A 21,880-nucleotide genomic window follows, 5' to 3' on the forward strand; every position below is an offset into this window, starting at 1 on the left:
TTCAGTTGTGATTGATTTCAGCCCACCGACACAAGGGACATACTTTTAGACTTAGATCCTCCCCCTCTGGCACATTGGGTAGCAAGCTGTCTCCAAAAAGATCTGTCATTGGCAGAAGTCTCTTCCCTCATACTTATAGAAATATAAAAATATGCTGACTTCTAGAAAAGAGAAAAATGGAAAGACAAACTAAACTTTGTCAATGTATTTAAAAAAAAACAATGTTGAACCAGCTAATAGTTTATGATGAGAAATGTCATCAGCCAGCCACCTTGGCATCAGTACCAAGATTGACTGCTATCCAAAAAACTGCCAAACCAAATGTTAGGCACTATCATCTTTGTCTTGTAGATGGCATTCAAAGAGGATGCAGTTTAAAGTTTCATAAGGGTAGCTAAGACATTAATGGGGAAGTGGGGACTCAAGATATGGATACCATCATTTATATTTATTTAACTTCTGCATTATACTTTTTATATTTTGCATTTTAAAATGTAATTTTTATTTTTATTTTATCATTATTTTTTTTTAGATCAAAGGAATGTACATGCTGCTGATATAGAACAAGTATCTGACTGCTTCCAGATCAGTGTTCTTAGTTCCGCTAATAATCTACTATTGCATGATAAATAAGCAAAGTCCTGAAAAACCTGCAGAATCTTGAAGCACACGTTAGTTAATAAGCAGGGTGTCATATGGCCTGCACAATGATCAACAGTTAGCAGTAATGACATACTTCAATGAACAAGTCCTACTTACGCCAAGATGACAATGTCTTTTTTAGTACTGTATTGTATATTATTTTACACCTTAATTGGTCACTGTAAAAAAAAAAACTAAGTAAAATATTTTTAAAGCTATAGCGAGTATAATTTATTTTTTTAGAATCCAATGTAGATAGTTTGTTTTTTAGGTGTTATTATTAATAGTAGTAATAGTGTTATGAAATAAAAACTAAAGAATTATGTTAAGACATATTTTATATGGAAGCTCTTTAATAGCATTCAACAAATTACATAATCTACTAGTAGCAAATAATGGCCTACCATTATCTCTAATATAAAAAACAAAAATGATAAAAAATACCTTTTAATATTAATAGCATTGTAACTAACTAAAAAGCAATTAAACTATTATTGAAAACACAACAACAGTATTGACCATCACTGTATCCATAATAATAGTAATGGTCTGGTTGTACTTTTTGTTATGGCTGCTCTCGTGCTATGATATTTTGAAGTGATACCCAGATGTAGTGCCATCCGGACACAATGTGTGATTGTTATCCTGGTCAGAGCTCATTGAATATTAGGAGCATTTTTGGCACATAGCTTACAAATATTTTTTTTTCAATTTCGACCCTTACAATGTGTGATGCACACAGGTTCTTGTTGAAACAATGTGGTCATGGAGATTATTGTAGTCAACTGCATTGAGTTTATCATAGTGTGCATCTTCAAAATGGACACTAGCGGCTGGGAAAAAGGTGGCACTGGATAGATCCACATGGAGAGAGAGCATAAAGGAAGGGTCTCGGATTGCAGATGCCATACACAACAGCAGCAGGAAGAAAGGTGACAATGCAACGGTGCCTGGTGATTACATGTGCTCAACCTGTGACTACAGCTGTGTATCAAGGATTGGCCTCTCTAGCCACACCAGAAGTTGCAAAGGGAAAAGATCTTTTCTCGAGAGGTAAAATGCCACAGACATGAAATCTTCAGGCAGCATCTAGATCTAATTGATGTTGTCAGCATTAGAATATATGTAGTAAATTTAAAGGCTGTTATGGTTATTTTTCTTTCAGCAGCACTTGCAGGTAGTATTATTGGAGTTTCAGAAGTTGTTGATCTAGTTGTATTCAAAACAGGGCTGCAATCAAGAAAAAGAAATACAAAATGTTAATAAAAGAAATAATTCATTTGTCTTAAAGTAAACATCTAAATATAATGTTCTTTACAAATCTATTGTTTATGTGTGAAGAGTGTTGAAATTTTTACAAGTCTATAGATTGCATTTTAAGAATCATGTAATAATAATCAAATTAGAAAAGTCTAGATTTAGAATTATTAAATAGAGATATAGAATCTAGATCCAGCAAGTGAAATGTAGGATACTAAACAAAAAAAAGTTCAAGTCAGTTTTTAGTCAGTACAACATGGGTCATACTCTAGAAAATAGATCTAAGCCTAGATTCGACTAAACACCTAATCTAGGCAAAAGACAGAGAGGAACGGTCCAATAGACTAAGTGTAGTTCTTTAAAAACAATTGTTTATGCGTGAAGATAGTTGAAATTTGTTTACAAGTCTATAGATTGCATTTTAAGAATCATTTATTATAATAATAATCAAATTAGAAAAGTCTAGATTTAGAATTAATAAATAGAGATATAGAATCTAGATATAGCAAGTAAAAATGTATGATACTAAACAAAAAAGCGAAGCAGCGAATAGGAAAACAAAATGTCACGAAATTTAGGAGGGACTGAAAAAACAGTAAAAAAAAAAAAAAACTTAGCGTACCAGCTGTAAAGGACCTCACAACTCGGCCAAAATTAAAACTGGCCAGTTCAGGTGTGTGGTCATTACTCGATGCACTTGTAACTAAAAGTGTTTATTCTACTTTGGCCGGCCACTTCGCAAAATGCCGGGGAATCCCTGGCCAATACCCAATTTGCGGATTCAAGTCTGTTAGGTATTGCTGTAACGATAATTTTCAGCTTGCTGCTTTTTCAAGAAAATGCCCTGTCCCCGTCATCTGTGTGTGTGTGTTTTACTGCAGTTTCATTGTTAGTGTTATTCCTCGGCTCGTGCGAAGCAGAACGTTGTGACACCGGACATTTTGGTGCTAAATCTATTTGAATCATTATACATTTTCATTTATTATGTCTTTTAAAAAATGATCCTTTTCAATGTTTTGTATGTTTTTGGACGCCTCCAAGCGAGAGTGTGGCGGAAATGGAATAAATCGCCCTGGCTGCCTACAAAGATCAGTGTCTATCAAGAACTTCGAAGAAGTGGTTCTCCCAACTCTTCTATAAAGATCGGAGAAATGGGTACTATACAGAAAGCAGATACTTCTTGAACGCTTTTCCCAATGACTTCTGCGCTCCTCCAGGAACATACGCTGGCAAGAGCAGTATTGTTCTTGTGAATGCGGTATGGACATGATAGAGGTATTGCTTATAATAGTTTGACAGCGACGCTGGGCAGGGCACGTATATCGTACGGGGGACGACCGTATGCCAAAGGCAATCTTTTGGTAAGACGAAAGATGGTTGGAGTCTTTGGAGCAATTATACAGCCATGCTTCACCCCATTCTTTACAGAGAAATAAGCTGATATGTCACCATTGTATCTGATTTGATTCTTTTGAGACGCATGCTGTTGGTTCAAAATAGTAACTTGGAAGGCATCGCGTACTCACTGTGCCAGATGTTTTGTTAGTAGATTCTATATTTATAGTAAATTTACAATAAAGGTCATTCATGCAAGAGATACCAAACATTGTATTGGCCGGGTTTCTTAACGTGTTAGTTTGATTTTTACATGAATTGTTTCAGACACGGAAAAAAAAGTTTGACCTATTTTTAGTGAAAGCAGACGTGTTATTGCAGTTCATGCGCGCACATATTTCTTTTCGATCATTTACTTTTTGTATAGAAATATGCTTCAGTGAAGTTCAGATATTGGAATAATTAGATTCTTCAACAGATTGGATTATTATAATCATACGGGTATTACAGGCAAAGTTTGGATTATTTATTACGCAAAGGTAAGATTCTTTTTCTTAGAAGAAAAAAGAAATGACTTGAACATCCAACTTCATGAAAAGATCTATTAAAAAATGTAGGCCTAAGTCAATATAAAAAAGACAACTTACAAATAATGAAAAAATAATAATACTGTATAAATGTCTCTGTCTCTCTTTCTATGAATAGGCCTATATAAAGCAATATATATATTGTTGTCAACCTGGTGGTGACATAGATGGAGGTAGTGCTGTGTATTTTTAGCCTACCCAAATCGCCACTGTCCAGCGCAGGAAGAGCGGTCAACTGTGACCAGTGACAGTACTCGCCAGTTCGTCAACGACCTGTGTGTAAATATTACGCACGCAAGTCACGGCGAAAGTGATCAACTGGAGTGGTCAAGAAGGTCCGAGTAGGCCAGTAGAGACACTATATAAGAGCGACTGTGTTAGTAAGACTTGACTTCACGTTACCTCGCAATGTGACCAGTACGAGGCGAGAACCAGCATAGTGTGTAAAGTCAGGCGTAACAAGACTAGGTTTTTGTAAAGACAGTGTTAATGTTGTTGCCAATTGCGATGTATTTGACATTAAACTGACTGATACTTTGGAGCACTGAGTTGTGAGGTTCTTTAAGTTCGTTGTGTCGTAAGGTGCAGTTAGAAGAGAGCCTGAACAGTAGGAGAGACATAACAATATAGATCTATATACGCAGGGCTTTTTTTGTGACGGAAGGCATCGCTACGGAGTACCGGCACCTTTTTGGAATGTGGGGGAAAAATTATTACTTTTCTTGTATTTTAACGTAGATCTATATTATTAATTTATTAGTAGTTAAAAGTTAGGCAATCAATCACTGAGTACCGGCACCTATTTTTTTTTTTAATAAAAAAAAAAGCCGTGATTCCTTCATTGTGAAATGCTTATTGTTCTATTATAGTACATTATTGACACGAGACATGAATTCGACAATTATTTGCATTACAAAGAGAGCAAAAGATTCTGACGATGGCATTGATTCTCATCTTATAAATTACTGACATCACTTCAAAAAAAAAGATGATGATTACATCTTACGCGTGTCAATCTAGTCATGCATGTTATCCTATGACTTAAATTCTGCCAAGTCATTGGTTTTCCTGACTGACTCAAATAACCCATTCAATGCTCTAATAGCACAAGGAAAGCACTTACTTTTAAGTCTTCTATCCTAAAGGTTTCTAAATTTAGTGATTTTACAAAAGGTGTCTAATCAAATAAGAATATTCGTTTGCTATGAATCTCGCTGCTCTATTTTGTGTCTGTTACAGTTTGTTCACTTTCTTTGAGTTGAGGGGTTCCAAACAGATGCATATATTCTACTATTCGCATACTATGAATAACGGCACAATAAACCACTTTTTTTTAAAGGCAAAACAAATCAAAGTCGATTAAAACTATTTTGTCATCTCAAAAAATTGAGAAACTATTTTAAGCTTACTTTATGTATCATCATTTGTAACTGTAAGTGTTCTTACATAGCTTATATCAATTCAGCCTATCTTAATGTTTTCTTGAGTTGATTGCTGAAACCTAACCCTTCCTGCCATAAATAGGCTTACTGCCAGTGGAAGTGTATTTTCAATGTACATTGACAATCAGTGAGCGAAGGCTTAAGCTAAGCCAGAAACATAAAAATAGTGATATTTCTCAAATACAACATGCAGCCCTGATTGATAAACTGACAGCAGTCCAATTAGCTACTTTATATCAAAAGTCATCCCTTTTACTGCTTCGATGCTATGTGTACTTTAACTGCAGCAATTTGAATGTTTCGTGTTTGCAATAGCTAGTGTGTTGTAATTTTTTGTTTTATCAGAGCATTCGGGTAATCAACCCTAGGGAAAAAAATGTAACACTTTCATTCACATCCCCCCTCTCTCTGCCCTAGACTGAACACTAAAAGTTGGACAGTAAACAATTAATGTGTTGGATTGGTCAGATAGACCTAGCTTGTATAGTCGATGTCTCGATACGTCGACTAGTTGCTATATATGATGAAAAGGCGGTATTTTTCCTTGTGCGTAATACTAATAGCGTTGAGTTGTCTAGCGATCAAATAACACATCTGTCAATGAAAAATCTAGATCTGGGTGTAATAAAACGGTTGCCTGACCTAGTCAGGAAAACCAGTGACTTGGCAGAATTTAGGTCATTGGTTAATATGCATGACTAAATGCATGACGTGTATGACGTAATCATCTTTTTTGAAGTAACGTCTGTATTATTATATAAGATAAAACGGGACCTCAAAACAGTGAACATTGATACTGGGAAGACATAGCTCTAGAACACTACGCGGAGAGAGATGGTGACCAAGAAATGTATGGACAGTGAAAAATCACGGGCCTCAGCTCTGGAAGAAAAGCGTGCCATACGAAAAATGTCCAGCTCATCTAGATAGACCAATAAAGCGAAATAGGCCACCTGTTAATGCGTAAAATGTGGACTAGAGTGTCTCTCCACAATAGGGCTCTACAGTTATATACACGAAAAAGTGTTCTGCGAGATTAACCTTAGTCGTTGTACGACTGAATGAGGCCAACACTTTTACACAGGTCAAATGTGTCTTACCCCGCCCTATTTTTGAAAAATGGATCTAGCGTGCACCAGTTACGTGTGTGTAGGATTTTTGTAAATTTCAGATCTACTTGTGACTATTCTAATATAAGCTATTAATAATACCGCTCTAATATTGACTATAAGATAATTATTTATTATTAAACTGTATAATTATAACTGATTTAAAAAATAAAATACGCATTAAAAAAACAACTTTGCGTCCTGAAAAAAAGTCCACGCATTTCCCCTTTGTTAGCACCTCCTACCAGCACAGTTGACTACACAGTGGGGCGGAGTAAAAAGTTGCCGTATTCCGCGTTAAAACGGCGCCTTCGACATACACGGAGGTCACGGTTAAAATGCACAGAACACCTTGTGATGTTTTTGCTAAATCGGAAGGCGTGTTTCACAGACTAACCAATCAAATCTTCCTAGGCTTTCAAGTTAGGCAGACTCTAGAAGCACGTGTAGTTGTTAATGTCTATTATTTGCGGCCAAAATTTTAGGTGATCATATTCAAATCATCATTGCTCATTACTTCAAATCACTACACCTTACAGTAGATTATATCTAGATACAATAGAGGCACATTCCTAGGCCAAATTTCTACAAATGCTCCAGCTTCCCTAGTGATATTAGAGCATGAATGGGTTGCAGAATAAATGCATGACGCATAGAGGTTTAAAAAAGACCAATCGTTTTTATCGCTATAACAATAGGTCTCGTTTTTTATATGTTAATAAATTAATAATGAATCTAGTATTTATTTTATAATCAATATTATAGTAATTATATCCAAATACTATAGTTCTCTCTTTAAATTAGTTTAAAATAAAAAGAAAGGGGGAGATATAGAATGTAGATATGGTATTTTAAAATTTCTTTGGGTGAGGGGAAGATACTATCAAGTAACAAATCTCAAGACTCAATCCAATCACAGCCATCAGACCAACACACATTAGAAAAAGTTCATTAATAGCACAACACACAGGTGTATACCAGGCCATCTACACAGCCCCAAAACATTGCTCTAGTTTTATTGACAACAATGATGAGAGAAAAGGGGGAGGAGCCAATTATTGATCGGTCAAGTCGTTAATTAGGTCACACACTAAGCATGCTAGTACGTTGATGCTTTTTGTATGTGTGTGCAACAGACACTGAGCGTGCTCTAAGATACGTTTTTTTTTTGGTCAACTAGGTGGCTTGGAGAAGGCGGAATTTATCTAGAATCTAGATGTATAGGTAACACAGTTCACAAGCTATCATAGCTTTTTAGCCCCTTCCCCGGAAAAAATATTCAGTACTGACTTTGGGGCCTTTTTCTTTTGTCAGACTGTGTTATAGACTATAGAGATAATAGACTACATAGATTAAAGATACTTAGAGTAAGTTAGATCAGCGCATGTTTTGTTTTTAGGTCAACCAGGTAAACTGATGTGTCCTCGAATGCCTAGGGGAGGGCGGGATTATCTAGATCTATATACTTTATATAGACTTTAATCTATACGTAGATCTAGATTATATAGATCTAGATCTCATTCTATAGTAGCCTTTACTATCATGCTAAGATTTAAACGTTTTTTTAAAAATCCTTTTCTTTTTCTTAGAAACAGGTTAGACTAGGCCTACTCACTGTTAGATCTAGATGGTAGACCTAGATTCTAGATCTATATAGACTAGACAGTCTAATATTCTTATAATATAAGATCGATCTAATTATCTGATCTAGCTAGACTAGAATTGACTAGATCTGATCTGAATGGATTGTCAGGAAAAAAAAGGATTTAGTCGGCTTAGTGGCTTATACTGTAACTTTAGTTTGTTCTTAGTCTTAGTGACTCTTAGTGAAGTAATACTATTATTAATAGTAAGGCTAAGGTACTAAGCCTAACTTAGTAACTAAGGTGTTCTTGTTTTAGTGTTAGTGTTATGGGTTGGTTGTAGTAGTAGAATATTGTAGATCTAGACTAGTTTATTGTAGTGTGTTTGTGTCTAGTAGATCTAGTATCTAGGTCTAGTATAGTACACAGTAGTTGTAGTGATTTAGTTAGATAGTTGGTTTTATCAGTTTGTAGATAGTTGGTTTGGTTAGTTTGTTGGTGTTTGGTAGTGGCGTAGATTTAGAGGGTTTTAGTTAATTTCTGGGTTCAGTTGTAGTGGTTAGTGTATATATATTATATTTTATTATTGATTTATTTTTCATGTAAATAAAGTATCGTTTTATTTTTAGTATTTCAAGTAAAGTTTTTGTTCTTGCTTCCATTTTAAATTTAGTTAGTTTAGTGTAGTCTAGTTGTCTGGTTACTTAGGCGACTCTAGCCCCTTGGTCGCAGACCGAGGTGCACAGATTGAGCCCACCCAGTAGTGCTAACATCTGCCTACTGTTATAAAATTTAATGTTGAGCAGAGAGAAAAGGTCTCTCTTGCGCCTCCTGACCTGCTCACATGTTAATTCACAGGACATCACAAACACATAATAACAATATGTCTTGAGCATAGGTTGTTCATCAGCCCTAGACTTGGAGAGGGAGGGGGGGGGGGCGGGGACTTGGTTCTCTTCTTTTCAATGTCAACATTCCTTCTCAGTCTAGTCTCTAACAGTGCACACCTACTGCACTACTTGAATGGTGGTGTGCTTGGCAGGGTTATAACTATATATAGATAATAATAAATAAAACATGATGATTGTTATTCTATACTGATTTATTTTCTTGCAAAAACAAAACAATTTTTTATAATAATAATAATAAAAGTCATGTGACCATCACATTCCAATATTGTTTGCATAGTTTAAATTTGTTAAAAAAAATTTCCCCTATAGCCTGATGCCTACTTATGTACAGCTTATCCTGTTGAAGATGAGGAATATTATATTTGTAAGTCAGTCACACTTTTACTTTGTGTTGACAATGTTAATATATTACTGTAATATGCATGCCTGACTCATTCTAAGACATGAGATCTAAACAGATCTTATAGCTCACTGTCTCTCTTTTGAATTTGCAAGTGTTATTCTGAGAAATGCTTATCTCAATTCAGTTGAAGAAACAAGTTGAAGTTGAAGAATCCAATGCATTTTAGGTGTAAATTTAGTCATGCATGTTAATCAATGGCTTAAACTCTGCCAAGTCATTGGTTTTCCTGGCTGATTCAAGCAGCCCATTCCATTCTCTAATGGCACTAGGAAGAAGAAGCACTTGTACAAATTTGTTACTACATCCTAAATAGCTTGTATCAACCAAGTCCAGCACCTGTCATGCTAATATAACTTAAACTGTTGTAAAGAATACCATAGTTAGTTCTTAAGTTTTATAGAGTCCTCTCAGGATTTTCCCTCAATCTCTTGTGGCTTGAAACTGCTGCAGCTTGTTTGGAATTGGGAGTACTAGATAAATATTCATATTATATAACTACACTATGGCTACAAAAGCTAAAAGTTCACCTAACTAAAAGATTGTTGATTGATGTTACTACTCAACTACTTTGTATTGTGTTTGAATGTCACTTTCTTTCTGTCTCATGAAATACTGCATTCTTCCTTCATCTTTGGACTTATTATTATAATTACCTTCTATCTACTTAATATAGCCTGTAGTGTTGTGACTTTGACTCTTAATATTTTATGTAGATTCTGAGCCTACTGATCATTCAGGTCTTAAGATATACACCACATTTCAGAAGTAAGTTTTTAAACCCTTACTCTTGTATTTTAATTTGTGTAATCATTTCTATTGAAATGTCAACACTCTTATTACAACCGTTCTTTCTGCTCCAACTTCTAGGCCTCAGTTTGTGGCTGGAATATTTCTTTTGGCTAGTTACTGGTTTCAAATTCCACCCCAAGTGTCATGTAAGTATTGACATTTAATGGTAACAATGTAACAGTTCAACAGACATGCACATTATAAGAGAACCATGTAAGAGAAGTATGTGATAGCTCTGTAAGAGAGATATATGATTAAGTGTAAGAGAAGTATGTGATAGCACTGTAAGAGAGATATATGATAAAGTGTAACAGATCTATGTGATGAAACTGTAATTGAGATATATGATTAAGTGTAAGAGAAGTATGTGATAGCACTGTAAGAGAGATATATGATTAAGTGTTAGAGAAGTATGTGATAGCACTGTAAGAGAGATATATGATTAAGTGTAAGAGAAGTATGTGATAGCACTGTAAGAGAGATATATGATTAAGTGTAAGAGAAGTATGTGATAGCACTGTAAGAGAGATATATGATTAAGTGTTAGAGAAGTATGTGATAGCACTGTAAGAGAGATATGTCTATGATTAAATGTAAGGGAAGTAATCATAATTTTCAAAATTATTTATTGACCATAAAATGTAAGAGCCCTAATATCTGGGCTTTTGGAATTGTTGAGAAATGTAAACTGTTTGCTATTCTTTGTATATTATAGCATATTGTAGCATATCCTGTAGATATCAGCTGTGCTTTCCAAAAAGAGAAAAGTATATTCCCCTTTGCATATAGAACACATGCTCATTGTGATAGTAAGTGTATGTGTTTTGCATGGCTGGTAGTGCAGTGTGTGTGCCTGTGTATGAAATGACCAGTGGACCTTGAGTGTACATGCTTGAGTGAACAGCAGTGTGTCAGGAACTGTGTGTAAAAGGAAGTCAGAGTATAGAGAACAAGTGGCTGGAGTAAAGAGCATAAAGATGGACGAATAAAAACATTGTGTTTATTGAAGCTCGTGTTGTTTTAGTCTATTACATGGTGTCAGATGGACCGACTCCACCCGCCACAACCGCTGGAATTAAATGGCAACGTAGCAGAAAATTGGAAAAGGTTCAAACAATCCTTTCAGATATATTCGATAGCAAGTGGACTGGATACAAAAAGCAGAGAAGTACAGTCTATGACATTATTGCATGTGATCGGCCAAGAAGCAGTGCAAGTCTATAACACTTTCCAATGGACGGACAATGAATGTAATGAATGTGAGATTAGCAAGTCCTTCAATACACTTCACTGCATTCTTAATAAGTTCGAGAAGTACTGTCTACCAAGAAAAAATGTTACCATTGAAAGACGTGTTTTTTTCCAGCGTTCTCAACATGAAGGAGAGTCATTTGACAACTTTGTCACTGACATCAAACTCAAGGCAAAGACATGTGAGTTTGATTTGCTTAAAGATTCCCTAATAAAGGATAGGATAGTTGGTGGCATAAGGAATGAGAACACCCTAGCAAGACTTTTGAGAGAACCAGATCTAGACCTTAACAAGGCAGAAAATATATGTCGGGCAGCTGAGGCAACTGAATGGCAGCTTAAACTCATGAATGAAGAAAGTGGGGTACACGTTGTGAATTCAGCTACCAATAGCTTTAAAAGAACAAAAGGAAATGTGAGTTGTAGCTATTGTGGCAAGGAACACAGACCACGTCAGTGCCCAGCTTATGGGGAAACCTGTCACAGATGTCATAAAAAAGGTCATTTTTCATCAGTGTGCAGATCAAAGCCTGTAAGTATAGTGAAGTCAGAAGGTCGAGATGACTCCGTTGAGGAAACATTTTTCATCTGCAGTAATGGCTCCCATAGTCTAAGCAACGAATGGAACTCACTCATTACTGTTGAAAACAAACAAGTCACATTCACGTTGGATACTGGAGCACAAGTCAATATTCTCCCATACAGAATCTTTAAGCAATTAAAAAGAAAGAAACTTCTCAAATCAACATCCAAACTTACTACTTACAGTGGAGAAAGATTGAAGGTTGTTGGCAAAGCACACATTAAATGTACTGTTAAAAGTAAGACAGCCATAATAGAATTTCATATGTGGAGACACATTCAAAGCCAATTATGGGTCTACCAGGCTGCCAACAAATGAATTTAATCAGAAGAGTTGACTTTATAGAGGACGATACACTCTCAGGCTACGCAGATGTATTTACTGGCTTAGGCTGCATGGAAGAGGAATATACTATAAAGGTCAATTCCAACATTAAACCTGTTGTACACGCAGCAAGGAAAGTCCCAGCGGCACTACGTGAGGAATTAAAAAATGAATTGAGAAGAATGGAAGATGAGGGTGTCATTGAAAAAGTAGATCATCCCACTGCATGGGTCAACTCACTTGTTATTGTTGAAAAATAAGGAGGCGGATTAAGGATATGTCTAGACCCTAGAGACCTCAACAAAGCCATTCAAAGAGAACACTATCAATTACCTACTATAGAAGAAATAGCTAGTCGACTAAGTGGCAGTCAAGTGTTCACGGTATTAGATGCCAACTCTGCCTTTTGGCAAATTAAATTAGACAAGAGCTGTACAGATCTAACAACTTTTAACACACCTTTCGGTTGCTACAAGTTCCTTCGTCTACCATTTGGGCTAAACTCTTCTGCAGAAGTATTTGCAAAACGTTTCCACCAAGCTTTCGACGTTATACAAGGGGTTGAGACATACATGGACGAAATACTGATAGCAGGTAGAACAATAGAAGAGCATGATGATAGACTTAGACAAGTTCTTGACATAGCAAGAAGGAAAGGAATCAAACTGAAGCCATCTAAATGTAGCCTAAGAGTACGACAAGTCAAGTTTGTAGGACATATCATTACAGATAGTGGTATAAAGCCTGATGACTCAAAGATTGAAGCAATACAATCCATGCCATACCCTACAGATCGCAAGGAACTAGAAAGATTTTTGGGTATGATTAATTATCTTGGTAAATTCTTACAGAACTTGTCAGAAATAACTGCCCCATTAAGAGAGTTACTTAAACAAGACAACGAGTGGATATGGTTGGAACAACATCAGAAGGCTGTTGATTATTTAAAGAGTTTGATCACAACCGCCCCAGTTTTAGCCTTTTATGATGTTTCACAGTCAGTCAAGTTGTCTGTGGATGCTTCACAGGAGGGACTTGGAGCAGTATTAATGCAGAATGAAAGGCCAGTGGCTTATGCCTCAAGATCTCTTACAGACTGTGAAAAACGATATGCACAAATAGAAAAAGAAATGCTTGCCATTGTCTTCGGAGTTGAACATTTCCATTACTATGTGTATGGACGTCCAATAAAGGTTGAAACAGATCACAAACCTTTGAAAGCGATTATCAAAAAGCCTTTGGCATCTACACCCCCTAGGCTTCAGCGGATGCTTCTTCGACTAATGAAATATGAAATACTGCTGGAATACAAGCCAGGCAAAGAAATGTCTATTCCAGACACACTGTCAAGAGCATCGCTACCAATCAAACATCCCTCAAGTGATGACTGGGATGCACAAGTTCATCTGATCGTCAATAGTTTACCCATGTCAGATGAATATATGAACATTTTTCAGCAGGCCACTGCAGATGATGCTGTTTTAAGGCTGTTAAAGAATAATATTATGATAGGCTGGCCAAACAAGAGAGCTGAAATTCCACAAGAAATTCGAGCATATTCAGGATTTAAAGAAGAACTTAGTGAAAGCAATGGTTTACTTTTTAAAGGAGAAAGATTAATAGTACCAAAAGTATTGCAAAAAGAAATGCTTCAAAGACTGCACCAAGGTCATCTTGGGCGAGATAGATGTCTTGTTACAGCTAAGGAGGTGTTCTTCTGGCCTGGAATGTCTAAGCAGATTATAGACATGGTATCAACATGTGCAGTGTGTAACGAACACCAGAAGTCCCAGCAAAAGGAGCCATTGTTACCACATGATACTCCTGTACTTCCTTGGGAAAAAATTGGAGCTGATAATTTTGAGTATCTCGGTAAAAACTATTTGCTACTTGTAGATTACTATAGTAATTTTTTTGAGATAAATCTTATCCCAACACTAAAGGCTTCAGATGTGATCATACATATGAAATCACAATTGGCTCGACATGGTATTCCAAGGGAAGTAATTAGTGACAATGGACCCTCATTTGCTTGTCAAGAATTTCTGAAATTTTCTAAAAGCTGGGGATTTAAGCACATTACGTCTAGCCCCAGATTTCCACAATCTAATGGTATGGCAGAACGGGCCATACAAACAGTGAAACAGCTTCTAAATAAAGCTAGAACGTCGGGTCAAGACCCATATATGGCCCTCTTGCAATTTCGAAATGCTCCATGCCCTGATGAACCTTCACCTGCACGGCTGCTCATGGGCCGCCGTCTGAGGACGAATCTTCCGACAACGGAGGCCTATCTCAGACCTCAAATCCCAGACAAAAAAGAAAATGCTTGGAAAACAAGAAAAAGTAATCAAGCAAAATATTACAACAAAACAGCGAGGCGCACCGAGCGACCACACATTCAGCCTGGGAGCAAAGTGTGGATGCAAAAGAAGCCTGGCGATTTATGGGAACCAGCAGAGACCCCGAGATCATACAGGGTAAAAACACTGAATGGGATAACTTACCGAAGAAATAGAAGGATGTTAAGAGACACATGTACAAAATCAAGGGTCATGCCTGATATTTTTTAAATGGACACCCCAGAGACAGTCATTAATGGTCAAACCACACAGCCAGAGAACGTGAGCGATATAAATGTGCAACAGGAACAGACTAACACTACCAATCTGCCACCTGTAATAACTCGATATGGTAGGCAAGTTCAGCCACCAGTACGTTACCCTGACGCAGATAATTAGATACATATATATCTTTTTATTATTATGCAATTTGTATATAATTAATGTCTATTTGTAAACCTAGACTGTTGTTGTTTTTTTTTACTACACATTTTATAATTTATATTGTTACTATTGATAATATTAACAATTGAACATTCTGTTGTGTTAAACATGTATTCAGTTTACTCATTTGTTTATAGTGAGACAGAAATCATTTGTATAGTCAATTGATATCTCAAAGCTTTTAAGGAGGGAGATGTGATAGTAAGTGTATGTGTTTTGCGTGGCTGGTAGTGCAGTGTGTGTATGAAATGACCAGTGGACCTTGAGTGTACATGCTTGAGTGAACAGCAGTGTGTCAGGAACTGTGTGTAAAAGGAAGTCAGAGTATAGAGAACAAGTGGCTGGAGTAAAGAGCATAAAGATGGACGAATAAAAACATTGTGTTTATTGAAGCTCGTGTTGTTTTAGTCTATTACACATGGACTAGGTAAAACATAATTTTTAAATTATCTTTTTTTTTAACCTAAAACAATTAAACTCCAAAATAAAAAATATTTAAACTTAAATATTTTTATTTTTAAACTTAGGCAAAGTTATCACAGGCTATCAATACAATGGGACTTATCATGAATAGGCAAAGGGAATCCCCAATGGCCACAAGTGAGTTAGTTCTAATATTGACACTACTAGTGACACCAGCATTAGTTTGATTTATTTTCTGCAAGTGTAAACTTACAAAAGTCTGCAAGTGTAAACTTACAGCAGTGTCATACAGCCAACCGGCATCTTATACCATTTCTTTGCCAATGACTCACAGTTATATGATTCATCAGTACCCTCAGAGGTGTCGCATCTGGCAGAGAAAATCAGTGGTACCATTGCAAGGGTGAGCGATTGGATGGTTGAAAATAAACTCAAGATGAACGAAGACAAGACAGAAATAATTAAGATTGGCACTAGGAACAATGTCTCAAAAGTTGAAAGCACAGATTCTCTCTTTATCATGAACTGCCATGTTCCTTTTGTCCATGTAGTGCGGAATCTTGGAGTTTTCTTCGACTCAACACTATCTTTCGACCCACACATGTCAGCTCTGCAAAGGTCTTAATCTGCAGCTGCGCAGATTAGGCCAGATCCGACCATATTTAACAATGGAGTCAACAAAAACTCTAGCTGTGGCATTCATACTCTCCCGCCTTGACTACTGCAACGCCGTACTAGCAGGTATACCTGATGACAAAATAGCCAAGCTGATATGTATACAGAACAACGCCACTAGAATAGTCCTTAAAAAAACTAGACAAGATTCTGCTACTACGCTCTTGCGCACGCTCGATTGGCTTCCAGTGAAAGCGAGAATCGATTACAAGGTCGCCACACTTTGTCATCAGTGTATATATAACAACGAGATGCCCTTGTACCTTAGCAAACTGATTACTCCATATGTCCCCCAGAGAGCCCTGCGCTCAATGGACTCAACGCTTTTAATAGTGCCACGTTTCTCCCTCAAAAGCTACGGTCTGCTGGCTTTTTCAGTTCACGGACCAAAGGTTTGGAACTCACTCCCCATTGATCTCAGACAGACATGCTACACCACTTTTAAGAAGAACATTAAGACCTATCTGTTTAAAACTTTTTTAGATTAACTGTCATTTTAGCTGTCGTGTTTGTGTTTGTAATCTTATTACAGCGCCTTGAGCCTACATTTTGTTTGCTAACAGCGCTTTATAAATAAAATTATTATTATTATCATTATTGAATAGCTTTGGTTCTAAGAAAGATCATTATGGCTGAAGAAGCTACTCTTACTTATATATCTAGTACATGAGGTTGAATTACTTTCTAGTCATAAATCTTAAAATACAAAGTTGCTTTTTTTTTAAATATTCAACAAAAACCACTAAAAAAAAAATTGGATACTAAAAACAAAAAAATGAATCCACATATTAATTTACTGCTTTTTTTTTTTTTTTGCAATAGCAGTTTTTTAGGTTATTTAACAAAAAATTATTGTTTAAAAAGTTTTCCTCATGTATTTAAAGAGGAGTTTCATTTGTCTACATTCTATTGGCCCACAATGATACTTCTTTAAAAATAAAGTTATCACATGTTTACAAATATAAATCCAAACCCTTTGAACAGTTTTAGTGGGAACTCCACAAATTTCTCTATTTTACTATTCCATTTTTCAACCAGTCTAAATTGATTCCATATCTGATAGTTTCAAAACATCTGGTAAAGAAAAGAAATAATGATTATAAAACTCTTTCAGTTTTAAACCTTAAGTAAACACTTTTTTTTTTCTCAATTGTATTATTGTTGATTTTCAAAACATTTTTTTCTTTTAATCTTGTACAGGTCAACTGGAAATGATGAGTTGTTCACTTACTGATGATAGTTTCTGATGCAGGTCAACAGGCAATGATGAGATGTGCAATTATTACATCATGTTCTACACAAATAGTTCTGTAGCTGACTCATCAGGAGATTGTAAATTCAATGAACTTACACCACTGACAGGAGATAACTTTCCCAAAGATGTTAGTGTTCCACTTCCACCCAATCCAGCTCTTGAAGAAGCAGCCATAGGATCTCACAACCATCCAGGAGTAAATCCCCCAGAACAAAACAATGGTCAGTTGGATTTTATTGATTAATATCTTAGCAGTGTCTGCTTGAATCCCAACTGAGCTTTGTGTTTGCTGACTGCCTAAAGGCAGCATGAAAACTTCCATAATACCTTCTCTCCCCCCCCCCTTTTGTCCATACAAGAAATTTGACAGTAGTGCACTAAGCATGCTTTCCAAGCACTATATAAAGGCAATTTATAAAAGAATGAAGCTTTCTCCTTTAAGAAAAGATGAACTTGATGTAATTTATTTGCACACAAAGACCTTGGAGTTGAGTCTTCTTCTCAAGAAGCAGAATACATTGGAGACATTAAGAGGATTCTTTCAATGGCATAGCTCAGTAAAAGAGACTTACTGAAAGGCTTATTGACTTCTTAATATTTTGAGCAATTTTCTAGATATTTAAAATACCAACACTCTTACAAAAATACCAACACTCTTTAATACAAATAATAATACAAACAAAAATGTACAATTAATCAACAGAACTTTGTTTTCAACAATGTTTTTACAAAAATGGACATGATCTTAAGATGTCTTTTTCTCTCCTAGTTAGTCTACCTTTATTTGTCTTTAAAGAAATATTTCTCTTTTATAGATATAAATCCCCCTACTGGAACATAGTTGGCTTTCTAAGTGGTGGACATTATTAAATGGCACTTTTTTTTTTCCTTGAGACTTCCATAAACTATTCATAAAAACTAAACATCAAAAAGTCAATTTAAAGGGCTATTTGATGGTCTTGCAAATCTTTTGTATTCATTTCAAACCATTGCAATGCTTATGTAAAATTCATCTGTGAAATGAGCTCTCCATACTTTAAGAGCAACTATTATTTTTTTAGTCTGACTTATTTGAATAATGTAAAAGTTTTAAATATAAAAGAAATAATCTTTAGAAAGAAAAGTTTGGTGGATGTTAAGTTTCTATTCTACTCTACTCAACAGGAACTGTCCACTAATGTGTAAAAATGGTCAGTCCTCAATAATGTTTGCCTGGGCTAAGAATGCTCCTCCAACTGTCATGCCCAAAGGTAAGGAAAATTTAAAATAAATATTTGTGTTGATGAATTATTTAATTAATTATTAATGCCAATGTGCTCTATCAAACCACATTTTGTATGAATTGAACAAGGGAAGACTGACTGAGGTCTTACAATCCATCCATTTATTTATACATGTTAAACCCTTTAACAATACGCTAATTCTTTTTATCAGACTTAACTAATTTAGAGTGACAACTTGATATTTACAGCTTTGGTTTTGCCACAAAAACATTCATAGCTCAGTGGTCTAAGCTAGCCAGGAATAGTAACAATACATAAGACTATTCCTTAGTTCTATAGTTAGCTATCTACATGTTTTTATTGAAACCATTAAGGCAACATTTTCTTTACTTCCAGGTCATCATCTAACTAAAGACCCTTATATAATATAACAGTAATAACTTGTATTAATATTTTTATTTTCTACACCTTTGATTTGATTGCTACTTGATAAACTGGTGCATGAAGACCAGAATGTGTGGGATTTTTTTTTCTGCTTTACTGATGCATTGATATGTGTTGCAGCTTCTTAGTGCCATGTGAACTTAAAATAAACAAAAAATGTTTAGGAAATTAAAATAATGTTCTGTGGCTAATGTTAAGTAATTATTGATACATAGTCGAAGTCAGATTAGATTAGCCCACAACATTATTTTGGCGACCCCGACGAGATACAGAAAGCAGAGTAGGAAAGTTGAGTTTAAAGAGAACAGAAACAGAAATAACAAAAGTAGAGTGTATTTCACCAATGAAAGGGACAGTAGAGAAAGTAGTGATAATGAAGAAGTAGAAGAGATGAACTATTGTTGGGGTGTAGAAGAAATAAATTTTGCAGAAGATGAAACCAACAGAGTGAGAGTACACTCTGGTTTTATCAATGGGAAACCTATGAGGTTTGTCAAAGATTCGGGATGCAGTACAGTTGGAATTAGGAGTAACTTAGTTAAACCAGATTGTTTATTAGGCTATGAGAAAAAAGTAAGGTTGATAGATGGCAGTATCAAGCGCTATCAAGCCTGTAAAGTTTTCTTAGAAACACCATTTTATACTGGTTATTGTAAAGGTTTAGCAATACCAGGATTGTCTCATGATTTGCTTTTAGGCAATATACATGGACTAAAGGAACTGACTCAAGGAGAGATAGATAGCTGGAATAGAAGACATGAATACAAAATGAGACAAAGAAATTCTTGTGGTAAAGTGAGAAGAAACATTATTTGTTTTAAATGTCAAAGAAAGGGACATATTGCCAGGCAATGCAGAAGTTGTGACTATTCAGATAGAAGATCTGACCATTATGAGTATGATAGACATTTTGATAGTAATGCCTATGATAGACAGTATCATAGAGGGAACCCTCAGAGAAGATGTAACTCTGATGAGTACCAGGGTACAAGGGACAATTGTAGGTCATATAGACCTTACCAAAGAAGAAATGGAGAAGCAGAATATAGTTGGAGAAAGTAAATTCTTGATGGTTTACTTATAAGTATATATAGATATATATATACTAGCAATGGTTTAATTGTATAGTGCATGAACATGTTGAGTTCTTTTAGATTGTAAATAAGTTGTATATGTTATTATATTTATTTGTATGCTATAGTATGGCACTCATAAGACTGTGTTGATGAGAAAGGGAAATAATTTGAAGAGTTATAGTTTTAAAGGGAGATAATATATATTGAAAGCTTATTGGAAAGTAAGTATGAGCAGAAGTATTATATTTTCTTTGTGTGTATCATCACATCGATCATTTGTAAATTTTAGATTCCTGAGGAAATGGTAAGCGAAGGAAGAAATAAGCTTGAATCTATTGATGGGTTGGAAATTTAGGGATGCCTCAAGTATCACTGTTTAAACGTTGTAATAAGTTGTTAATGGATTTTTACTGTTTGTATCCATAATAGGAAAATGTCATGAAGTTGTGATGCTTCTTGATGCTCTTGAAGATGGACAGTGAGATGGTACTTGGCATCGTAAACAACATTATTGTGATGTGATGAACTTTCATCTTGTACAACGTGTACAGCTTGAACCTTGTACAAAATTGACTAAAATTTTACACAACACATCAGAAGTATGAAATTTCAATATGTGTAGTTTCCTACCTACTGCCGTTTAAAAAACAAAAGCTATATCTAGGGAGAGATTGAAAAGATGAAAGTGTTGAAGATTAGTCCATACATAATACTATGGACTAATGAATTTTTGACCCAGAGATCTCAGAGGGTTAGGGTAAACAATGTTATTTCAAAAGACCGCATAGTTTCTGTAGCTGGAGAGACTATTGAAATTGTGCAAACCTTTAAATACCTTGGTACTATCCTAGACAATAAACTAAATTTTACTGCAAATACTGATTATATCAGCAAAAAAGGGCAGCAAAGATTATGATTACTAAGAAAACTGTCCTCGTTTAATGTTAGCAAAAAGGCCTTGGCTATGTTTTATCACGCTCATATCTGCAATATTTTAAGTTTCAATATCACTGCCTGATATGGCAATCTGAGCATTAAAAATAAAAATAAACTTTATAGAATCCTAAATGCTGCTGGTAAAATCATTGGCAAAAAACAAACCCCATTTGGGCAGTTGTTTGAGACAAACATCTATAAAAAAGCCATCTATAAAAGATCCTCGAAATAAAGAATCACCCTTTGTGTCAGGATTTTGTGATTTTACCATCACAAAAGAGATACAAGACACCGATAGCAAAGACTAACAGACACAAACTCTCTTTTGTTCCCCTGGCAATCAAATCATTAAATAAGAACAATCTGGTATAAACTTTGTCACATGTAAATTATGAGTGAGTCTGGTGTGAATGTACACTTTGGTTTCTTATAGTTATAATGTTTTTGTTTGGTGTAATGCACAAATTGTAAGACCAATTTCCATACGGACAATAAAGATTATTATTATTATTATTATGTTAGAAATGAACGAGTAGTCATTCTCTGGCGCTGCCAGGGTCGAGTTTCGCTAAAGAGAAACAAAATTCATCGTAGTCCCTTTAACAGTTTCCACTGAGGAATTTTCTGGTGATGTGGCAGGTCTGCAACAGTACCGCCCTCTGACAGGCAACGAAGATGTTCCTAGGAATGTTAAGGGCCTTGAAGGTGTCTGTGAGGTCAGTTGTTATTATCCCCTCGGTTGATATAACAATGGGGTATATTGCTATTTTGGACAATTTCCATAGATGCTTAATCTCCAAGCCTAGGTTCCCATATTTTCTTTGTTTTTCTATCTCAGTTTTT

At 35.5% G+C, this 21,880-nt stretch overlaps 3 protein-coding genes and 2 long non-coding RNA genes across 7 annotated transcripts; 4 read left to right on the forward strand and 1 right to left on the reverse strand.

Annotated features, from left to right (window-relative positions):
- Positions 1-1,077: 1,077 nt before the first annotated feature.
- On the reverse strand, positions 1,078-6,976 carry LOC129925705 (uncharacterized). Of its 3 annotated transcripts, none has more exons than XR_008777428.1 (2): positions 6,773-6,976; positions 1,078-1,872 (listed from the first exon to the last, which is right to left on the reverse strand). It is a non-coding gene; the product is annotated as an uncharacterized LOC129925705 (long non-coding RNA). The 3 variants fall into 3 exon arrangements; XR_008777427.1 differs by lacking the exon at positions 6,773-6,976 and adding an exon at positions 4,023-4,216; XR_008777429.1 differs by lacking the exon at positions 6,773-6,976 and adding an exon at positions 2,525-2,869.
- LOC129925708 (uncharacterized) lies at positions 2,869-4,365 on the forward strand. Its single transcript, XR_008777432.1, has 2 exons — positions 2,869-3,776; positions 3,943-4,365. It is a non-coding gene; the product is annotated as an uncharacterized LOC129925708 (long non-coding RNA).
- A 477-nt stretch (positions 6,977-7,453) lies between the features above and the next one.
- LOC129925699 (uncharacterized) lies at positions 7,454-11,806 on the forward strand. Its single transcript, XM_056025779.1, has 5 exons — positions 7,454-7,599; positions 9,179-9,233; positions 9,986-10,037; positions 10,140-10,207; positions 10,777-11,806. The coding sequence occupies exons 1-5, from the start codon at positions 7,592-7,594 to the stop codon at positions 10,927-10,929; spliced, it is 336 nt and encodes a 111-aa protein (XP_055881754.1). The 5' UTR covers positions 7,454-7,591; the 3' UTR covers positions 10,930-11,806.
- LOC129925992 (uncharacterized) lies at positions 11,239-12,213 on the forward strand. The gene has a single exon (XM_056027606.1). It carries the CDS (start codon positions 11,239-11,241, stop codon positions 12,211-12,213), a length of 975 nt encoding a protein of 324 aa, XP_055883581.1.
- LOC129925993 (uncharacterized protein K02A2.6-like) lies at positions 12,210-20,583 on the forward strand. The gene is made up of 7 exons (XM_056027607.1): positions 12,210-12,372; positions 12,481-14,546; positions 15,533-15,605; positions 17,466-17,583; positions 18,523-18,608; positions 19,856-20,083; positions 20,531-20,583. Exons 1-7 carry the CDS (start codon positions 12,210-12,212, stop codon positions 20,581-20,583), a joined length of 2,787 nt encoding a protein of 928 aa, XP_055883582.1.
- Positions 20,584-21,880: the final 1,297 nt, after the last annotated feature.

The sequence above is a fragment of the Biomphalaria glabrata genome, chromosome 4 (genome assembly GCF_947242115.1).
Source record: "Biomphalaria glabrata chromosome 4, xgBioGlab47.1, whole genome shotgun sequence".
Classification (NCBI taxonomy): Eukaryota; Metazoa; Mollusca; class Gastropoda; family Planorbidae; genus Biomphalaria; species Biomphalaria glabrata.